The sequence below is a fragment of the Vidua chalybeata genome, chromosome 24 (assembly GCF_026979565.1).
Source record: "Vidua chalybeata isolate OUT-0048 chromosome 24, bVidCha1 merged haplotype, whole genome shotgun sequence".
Classification (NCBI taxonomy): Eukaryota; Metazoa; Chordata; class Aves; order Passeriformes; family Viduidae; genus Vidua; species Vidua chalybeata.
Genome location: NC_071553.1, coordinates 4299771 through 4309413, shown reverse-complemented (window position 1 = coordinate 4309413; position 9643 = coordinate 4299771). Strand labels below are relative to the sequence as shown.

At 51.8% G+C, this 9643-nt stretch overlaps 1 protein-coding gene across 1 annotated transcript; it reads left to right on the top strand.

The window, feature by feature from the left end:
* Window positions 1–869: 869 nt before the first annotated feature.
* On the top strand, window positions 870–5919 carry SNRPE (small nuclear ribonucleoprotein polypeptide E). The gene is made up of 5 exons (XM_053963906.1): window positions 870–1298; window positions 1566–1592; window positions 3296–3358; window positions 4470–4548; window positions 5715–5919. Exons 1-5 carry the CDS (start codon window positions 1245–1247, stop codon window positions 5768–5770), a joined length of 279 nt encoding a protein of 92 aa, XP_053819881.1. The 5' UTR covers window positions 870–1244; the 3' UTR covers window positions 5771–5919.
* Window positions 5920–9643: the final 3724 nt, after the last annotated feature.

The following is a 9643-nucleotide window of genomic DNA, read 5'->3' as shown; positions in this document are numbered from 1 at the left end:
ATCAACCAGAGGGGCTGGAAAATCCTGAGGGAGCTGGGAAGGGTTTGGAGAGGCCTGAGGGAGCTGGGAAAGGGTTTGGAGAATCCTGAGGGAACTGGGAAAGGGTTTGGAGAGTCCTGAGGGAACTGGGAAGGGTTTGGAGAGTCCTGAGGGAACTGGGAAGGGTCTGGAGAGTCCTGAGGGAGCTGGGAAGGGTCTGGAGAGTCCTGAGGGAGCTGGGAAGGGGCTCAGCCTGGAGAAAAGGAGGCTCAGGGGGAATTTCTGGCTCTGCACACCTCCCTGCCAGGAGGGGACAGCCGGGGGGGATTTGGGATCTTATCCCAGGGAACAGGGATGGGAGTGGGACACAGGGCATTGGAGAGATTTCAGGGATTTTTTTTTGCTTTTTTTGTCAGCTTGTGGGACAAATGAACAGGAAAGCTCTGGCGCTGTAAGAGCACAAAAATCACTTTATTTTAAAGTTGGGCATTTTAAGGCACAGCTCTGCTGTAGCTCTGAGCCAGGGGAACATTTTTCGTGAATTTTTTTTTCGATGAATTGTGGTTATTAAAACCAAATAAAATAGCAAAAAAAAAAAAAATCCTAATACGAGCAAGGAAAAAAACCCCACAAAGAGGAAAAAAAAAAATCCTAAAAATGACAGGAAAAAAAAGTAAGAAAAAACTCCGGATGGCTTCACACCGCCGCTATCCCAGTGCCCCGCGCTGCCATTCCCCTCACACCGCCGCTGTCCCACAGAACCCAGCGCGTTGCCATTCCCCTCACACCGCCGCTATCTCACAGTGCCCCGCGTTGCCATTCCCCTCACACCGCCGCTATCTCACAGTGCCCCGCGTTGCCATTCCCCTCACACCGCCGCTGTCCCGCAGTGCCCGCGTTCCCCATCCCCTCACACCGCCGCTGTCCCGCAGTGCCCCGCGTTCCTCATCCTGTTCCGCCACTCTCCCACAGTGCCTCACGCTGCCATTGCCCTCACACCCACAGTGCCCCGTTCCTGTTCCGTCACTGTCCCACAGTGCCCCGCGTTCCTCATCCAGTTCCGGCACTATCTCACAGTGTCCCGCGTTCTTCATCCAGTTCCGGCGCTATCCCACAGTGCCCCGCGTTCCCCATCCCTCACGCCGCCGCTGTCCCACAGAGCCCCACGCTGCCATTGCCCTCACGCCGCCGCTGTCCCGCAGTGCCCGCGTTCCCCATCCCCTCACACCGCCGCCGTCCCGCAGTGCCCGCGGCCCCGCGCAGCCATGGCGTACCGCGGGCAGGGCCAGAAGGTGCAGAAGGTGATGGTGCAGCCCATCGTATCCTGCCGCCAGCCCTCAGGGCGCCGGGGGAGCGCGGGGAGCGCGGGGCTGGCGGGCGGGAAGGGAAGGGAAGGGAAGGGAAGGGAAGGGAAGGGAAGGGAAGGGAAGGGAAGGGAAGGGAAGGGAAGGGAAGGGAAGGGAAGGGAAGGGAAGGGAAGGGAGCGGGGCTGGCGGGTTGCACCGCGGGGATCGCGGGCTCCCCTCAGGCGGTTCGTACCTCCGGGGCTCCCCCGGCTGCGCTGTGCCCTTAACGCTCGGCTCCAGAACCTGATCTTCCGCTACCTGCAGAACGTGAGTGCCGGCAGCGGGCTCTGGGGGGAAGGGACCCCAAATGCCATCCCAGTGCCAGCCCTGCCATGGCAGCGACAGCTCCCCGTGGCCCAGCCCCGCCTGGGACACTGCCAGGGATCCGGCGCCAGCCACGGATTTACAGGCTGGGAATGAGTCAGGAGTCCTGAAATTGGGATTTTTTTTTTTTTTTTAATGTAATTCTGGAATGGTTTGGGTTGGAAGATCTCAAGGATCATCCCATTCCCAGCCCTGCCCTGGGCACGATGATCCCAGGGTGCTCCAGAGCCCGTCCAGCCCTGGGGACTGCCCGGGATCCAGGGGCAGCCACGGATTCCCTGGGAATTCCAGGGAAGGATTTATGCCCAAAATCCCATCCAAAGCAGCCCAGGGAACCCGGAATGGGTTGGGTTGGAAGGGATCACCCAATCCCATGGGCAGGGACAGCTCTCACTATCCCAGAGTGCAATTTTACCCATTTTTCCCATTTTATTCACGTTATCCATTTGATCCATTTTACCCATTTTAATCAGTTTTACCCATTTTACCCATTTTTATCAATTTTCCCCATTTTATTCACTTTATCCACTCTCCAACCCATCCTTGGACCCTCCCAGAGCTGGAGCAGCCCCAGCTCCTCTGGGAATCCAATCCCAGCCCCTCCCAGGGAAGAATCCCCAAAAACCCCATTTAACCCCAAAACCCCCATTTTAGTGCGACCCCCCCCCCAAAAAAAAAAAACATTTTAACAGCAGAACCCCCATTTTAACACCAAAACCCCATTTAATCCCAAAAAACGCATTTTAACCCCAAAATACCCTCCAAAATCCCATTTTAACCCCAAACCCCCCATTTTAACCCCCCCAAAAAAACCAAAATCCCATTTAACTCCAAGAACCCCTATTTGAACCCCAAGAATTCCCATTTAACCTCAAAAACCCCATTTTGACCCCCAAAAAACCAATTTTAACCCCCCAAAAAGCCCCAAAACCCCATTTAACCCCAAAACCCCCATTTTAACCCCAATAACCCCCAAAAATCTCATTTTAACTCCCCAAAACCCCAAGAACCTCCCAAATTCCCCCCAAAACCCCATTTTAACCCCCCAAAAAAAACCGAAAACGCCAAAAATCCCCCCAAACCCCCATTTTAACCCCCCCCAAAAAAACCAAAACGCCAAAAATCCCCCAAAACCCTATTTTAACCCCAAAAACCCCATTTTAACCCCCAAAACAAACCCCAAAGCCCCATTTTAACCCCAAAAATCCCATTTTAACCCCCAAAAATCCCATTTAAATCCCCAAAACTCCCATTTTAATCCCCAAAACTCCCATTTTAACCCCAAAACCCCCATTTTAACCCCCAAAACCCCCATTTCAATCCCAAAACCCCATTTTAACCCCAAAAACCCCATTTTAACTCCCAAAAAAAAACCCAAAACCCCCATTTTAACCCCCCAAACCCCCATTTTAACTCCCAAAAAAAACCCCAAAACCCCCATTTTAACCCCAAAACCACCATTTGAACCCCCCAAAAAACCCCAAACCCCCATTTTAACCCCTTTTTCCCACCCGAACCCCTCAGAACACCCAACCCCTCCCTGCTCCTCGTGCACCCCAAAACCCCCGGGGGAATCCCAGCTTGCTGTGGGGTGGGGACGGACCCCGGAGCCCCAAAATGTCCCTTTTGGGGCCGTGTCCTTGCAGAGATCCCGGATCCAGGTGTGGCTCTACGAGCAGGTGAACATGAGGATCGAGGGCTGCATCATCGTGAGTGCCCCCCTCGGCTTTGGGGTCACCCCAAAATCCGCCTCCTCCCGGCCCTAAAGCCGCCCCAGCTTCGGGCTGCTCCTGCCAGATGCGGCCGTCGGGGGTTTTGGGGTTTTTATTTGGGATTTTTTCATATTTTTGGGAGGTTTGTTTTTTGGGGTTTTTTTTTTGGGGGGGTATTTTTGAGGTTTTTTTGGGGTTTTTTTAAAATGTTTTTAAATAAAATATATATTTGTATTAATATTAATATCAATATTATAATGTTTTATAATGTATTATGTTATATAATATTATGATATATTATGTAATATAATATTATAATATATGTTATATTATGTAATATTATAATATATTATATGTTATAATATAATGTTATAATATAATGTTATAATATAATATAATATAATATAATATAATATAATATAATGTAATGTAATATAATATAATATTGTATAATATAATATTGTATATATAAAATATATAATACTATATTATATCATATTAATATAATATATTAAAATATATTATTATAACTTATAATAATTATTATATATATTATATTATATTATATTATATTATATTATATTATATTATATTATATTATATTATATTATATTATATTATATTATATTATATTTAATATTATATATTGAAATATATTATTATAATATAATATATATTTTTTATATTTTTGGGGGTTTTTCGGGAGGTTTTTGTTTTGTTTTGGGGGGTGTTTGGGGTGGGTTTTTTTTTGGTTTTTTGGGGGTTTTTGGGGTGGGTTTTTGGGTTTTTTTAGGGGGAGGGTTTTTTTAAGGTTTTGGGTTTTTTGGGTTTTTTTTTTTTTTGAGATTTCTGGGTTTTTTTGGGATTTGGTGGGTTTTTTTGGGTGTTACTGTTTTTTGGAGTTTTTTGGCGTTTTTGGATTTATTTGGGGTGTTTTGGGGTTTTTTTTGTAGTGTTTTTTGGTTTTTTTTTAATTTTTGGGGGTCTTTTTGGGGTTATTTGGGGGTTTTTTTGAGTGTTTTTTTGTTTTTTTTAATTTCTTGGGAGGGCTTTTTGGGGTTTTTTTGGGGTTTTTTTGGGGTTTGCTGAGGCTGGTGCTGCTCCTCAGGGCTTTGATGAGTACATGAACCTGGTGCTGGACGATGCTGAGGAGATTCACTCCAAAACCAAGGCCAGGAAGCAGCTGGGTACGTCAGGGGGGAGGGACCCCAAACCCCAGGGTGGGACCCTGCAACCTGGATGTGGGGCCTTAAAGCCAGGATTTGGGATTGGGATCCAGATTTGGGGTTGGGATCCAGGTTTGGGATTGGGATCCAGGTTTGGGATTGGGATCCAGGATTTGGGGCTGGGATCCAGGTTTTGGGGCTGGGATCCAGGTTTTGGGATTGAAATCCAGGTTTTGGGATTGAAATCCAGGTTTTGGGATTGAAATCCAGGTTTTGGGATTGGGATCCAGGATTTGGGGTTGGACTCCAGGTTTTGGGATTGAAATCCAGGTTTTGGGATTGGGATCCAGGATTTGGGGTTGGGATCCAGGTTTTGGGATTGAAATCCAGGTTTTGGGATTGGGATCCAGGATTTGGGGTTGGGATCCAGGTTTTGGGATTGAAATCCAGGATTTGGGGCTAGACTCCAGGATTTGGGGTTGGACTCCAGGTTTTGAGATTGGGATCCAGGTTTTGAGATTGGGATCCAGGTTTTGGGGTTGGAATCCAGGTTTTGAGATTGGGATCCAGGATTTGGGGTTGGAATCCAGGTTTTGTGGCTGGGATCCAGCTGTGGGGCTGGGATCCAGGTTTTGGGGTTGGACTCTAGGTTTTGGGGCTGGGATCCAGGTTTTGGGATTGGGATCCAGGTTTTGGGATTGGACTCCAGGTTTTGGGATTGGGATCTAGGTTTTGGGATTGGGATCCAGGTTTTGGGGTTGGACTTCAGGTTTTGGGATTGGGATCCAGATTTGGGATTGGGATCCAGGCTTTGGGGCTGGGATCCAGGTGTGGGGCCAGGCTCCTGCTGTGGGGCTGGGATCCAGGTTTTGGGATTGGGATCCAGATTTGGGATTGGAATCTAGGTTTTGGGACTGGGATCCAGCTGTAGGATTGGGATCCAGCTGTGGGATTGGGCTCCAGCTGTGGGGCCGGGCTCCAGCTGTGGGGCCGGGCTCCAGCTATAGGATTGGGATCCAGCTGTGGGATTGGGATCCAGCTGTAGGATTGGGATCCAGCTATAGGATTGGGATCCAGCTGTGGGGCCGGGCTCCAGCTGTGGGGCCGGGCTCCAGCTGTGGGGCCGGGCGGGTTTGGGGCGCTCCCACCCCAAACCCCCCCACATTCCCGACGCCGTTGGGTTCCAGGTCGGATCATGCTGAAGGGGGACAACATCACCCTCCTGCAGAGCGTCTCCAATTAGGACCAGGCTGCTCCCGGCCCCAAATGGGGATTGGGAACTCTGGGAATGCGGGATGAGCCACGGGGGAAATCCCTGAACTCCTGGGGGAATTGTCTTTTGTACCTGGGGGGTTTCTTTGGGGAATAAAATGGGTTTTTTTTTTCACAAAATCTGGGATTGGGGTTTCGGTCTTGGGCTGGGAAAAAATGTTTTCCAAGGGTTTTTTCCCTTTTGGATCTGGGGGTTCAAGTTTTCCCAAACAAAGCCCTTTATCCCCAGAACAATCCCATCTTCCCCAAATCATTCCCATCTTCCTAAAACCCATCCCTTCTTCCTCAAAATAATCCTTAATTTCCCAAAATAAATCCCTTTTCCCCAAAAAATCCCTTTATCCTGAAAACAATCCCTTCTTCCCAAACCAAATCCCTTTTTCCTGAAACCAGGCCCTTCTTTCTCACAAAAAAATCCCTTATTCCCAAAAATAATCCTTTTTTTTCCCCCAAAACCAATCTCTTTATCCTAAAGAAATCCTTTTCCCAAACCAATCAATTTTCCCCAAAAATGAACCTCTTTATCCCAAAAATAATCCTTTTTTTCCCCCAAACCAATCCCCTCTTCCCAAAACAAATCCCTTTTTCCCAAAAAATCCTTTTTCCCAAAAATTTTTTTCCTCAAAAACCAAACCCTTTATCCCAAAAGGAATTTTTTTTTTCCAAAATGGATCTATTTATCCCAAAATCAAATCCCTTTTTCCTAAGAAATCCCTTCCCACTCCTCCCCCAAACCACAGCTCTGCCTCACTCGGGGGATTTTTCCTTCCCAGCTGGAATTCCTTTCCCGAGCCTCGGGAATTTTGTGGGAATTCTGCCTGGAGCATCCCAAATTCCTGCCAGAACAGGAAAAAACTTCCAGAGGGCTCCGGACAGAAGGGGGAGCTGCGAGCTCGGCTCTGCCCGATCCTGATCCCGGCCGGAATTCCCGATCCCAGCCAGAATTCCCAACCCCAGTCCCGGCCGGAATTCTCAATCCCAATCCCAGCTCGGCTCTCCCCAACCCCAACCCCAGCCAGAATTCCCGATCCCAGTCCTGGCTGGAATTCCCAACCCCAATCCTGGCTGGAATTCCCAACTCCAATCCCAGCTCAACTCTCCCCAGTCCCAATCCTGGCCAGAATTCCTGATGCCAATCCTGGCCAGAATTCCCGATCCCAGTCCTGGGTCAGCTCTCCCTGATCCTGATCCTGGCTGGAATTCCCAGTCCTGGCTCCACTCCCCCCAAACCCAGCCAGAATTCCCGACCCCAATTCCAGCTCGGCTCCCCCCGATCCCAGCCGGAATTCCTGGCCACAATCCCAGCTGGAATTCCTGATCCCAGCCAGAATTCCCGATCCCAGACAGAATTCCTGATCCCAGCCAGAATTCCCAATCCCAGACAGAATTCCCGACCCCAAACCCAGCTCAGCTCTCCCCATCCCGAATTCCCAGCAGCAGGAGGAGGAGCAGCAGGGCCGGGATTCCAGGGGGGTTCCTCTTTTCCCAACCCTTTTCCGTGGATTTTCTGCTGCCTCGAAGCCTCTTGGGCTTTTCCCAATCCCACTTTTCCAGAGGGTGAAAATTCCTTTTGTTCCCGGGCAGGGCTGGATGGGGTTAAAGCCACTTTTGGGAGGAATTCCTGGAGGAAATTCCTGGAAAACCCCAAAATCCTGGATCAGCACAATGGGATGTGGCACAAACCCCACCTGGGGGCAATCCCACATCTCCAGGGATGGAATTCCCTTTTCCAGGGAGAATTTTCCCCTTTCCCAGCTCCCACAAACCCCAAATCCAGCTGGGACCACTTTTAGGTTTCCCCAGTGTCAGATTTATGGGAAAAGAGCTCCTTTTCCCTAAAAACAGAATATTTGAGCCCCATTCCTGCCCAGCAGGAAGAAATTCCTGGAATTGTGGAGTGCCAGGCAGGGAGAGCCCCCAGACCCCGCTGGAGCTCTCAGGATTGGATTTTTCCCCTTTTTACCCCACTTTGCATCAATATTTGTCCCATTTTCTGGCGCTGGGATTTTGGGAACATTTTGCCACTCTGGAATTTCCCATCCCGGTCCTTTTAGGGGATGGGAATGTTCATCCCAGTGCCAGGGATCCCTTCCCATTCCAGAGGGACTGGATCCACTGGGATTGTTCCCTTCGCTGCTTTCCTTCCCAGGAAAATCTGGGATTTCCCTCATCCCAGTGCCCCCTTCCCAGCCAGACTGGTTTTACTGGGATTGCTCCACTTGCTCCCAGTGGCACCTGGAATGTTGCTCATCCCAGAAGGATCTTATGGGGTAGCCTTTATAGGGTTCTGTAGGAATCTTATGGGATTTTACCCCTATAAGGCCCCTCACCATTCTGGGATGAGCAACATTCCAGGTGCCACTGGGAGCAAGTAGAACAATCCCAGTACAACCAGTCTGGCTGGGAAGGGGGCACTGGGATGAGGGAAATCCCAGATTTTCCTGGGAAGGAAAGCAGCGAAGGGAACAATCCCAGTGGGTTGCTCGTTGGGATTTTACCCGTTGGGGGTGCTACAAAACGGGGGAAATTTGGGAATTCAGCGGGAAGGGCACACCCAGAACTCCTGGTGACACCTCCAGAGCTTGTCCTGGCCTTTGTCACCCCACAGAGACCCCGGAGCCGCTCCGGGGTCCCTGCAGGTTTTGGGGCCGGGAGGGAGTTGGGCGGAGCCCCGTTTTGGGGGCAGTGACGGCAGCAGGGCCCCACAGAGGGGTTTGGGGGCAGCCGGCCCCAAAATTCCGTTTGGGGGCCCCATCAGCCACGAGCCCTTATCAGCAGGGCTGGTGTGATAAGGGGGGTGAGATAAGGGCGGAGCAGGGCTGGGAGAGGAAATGGGGGGCAGCGAGTGTGGGTGTGTCACCCCGCAGGTGTGCAAATCACTTCTGGGGACTGTTGAAGGACCTCGGGAGCGTTTGTGTCACCTCCCCCTGTGCCCGGCCACTGCCACCACCCCGGGTTTGTGTCACCTCCCCCTGTGCCCGGCCACTGCCACCACCCCGGGTTTGTGTCACCTCCCCCTGTGCCCGGCCACTGCCACCACCCCGGGTTTGTGTCACCTCTCCGGGTTTGTGTCCCCTCCGCCTGTCCCTGGTCACTGTCATCTCCCCAGGTTTGTGTCACCTCCCCGGGTTTGTGTCCCCTCCGCCTGTCCCTGGTCACTGTCACCTCCCCGGGTTTGTGTCACCTCCCCGGGTTTGTGTCACCTCCGCCTGTCCCTGGTCACTGTCACCTCCCCGGGCTGGCGGCTGCAGGGGATGGAGACCCAGGAATCCCCTGGGATCCCCCGGAGCAGCTGAGGGAATTCCAAGGGGCGGTGCCCAGGGGTGGCACCTGTGTCCACGCAGGGCTCCGGGAATGGGGACACCGCCCCCGGTCCCTGTGGGACCCCCGGGAATGGGGACACCGCCCCCGGACCCTGTGGGACCCCCGGGAATGGGGACACTGCTCCCGGTCCCTGTGGGACCCCCGGGAGCACAGCGGGATCAGCTCGGAGGCAGCAGATCCCAAATCCCATCCCAAACCGCTCTTACTGATCCCCACGTCCCAAAAAAAAATCATTTTTTCCCACAAATCCGTGCTGGAGGCGCTGGAGACACAGAGCCGGGCCCGGGTCTTGCTGGAATCCCTGGGAATTCCCAGGATTAGCCCAGCCCAGCCTGGGGAGCTCGGGGTGGGGGCTCGGGAGGTTCGAGAGGAGCTCAGGGGCTCTTCCAGCGCTTCCAGCCGGGCTGGGATCGCTCCGAGGCTGCATCTCCAGGGTGGTCGCAGCCCTGGGGAGGGGAGGAACCGCGGCCAGGCTGATTCCTGCAGGGGCAGCGTCCCCTTCTCCCCCAGCGCCAGCCCG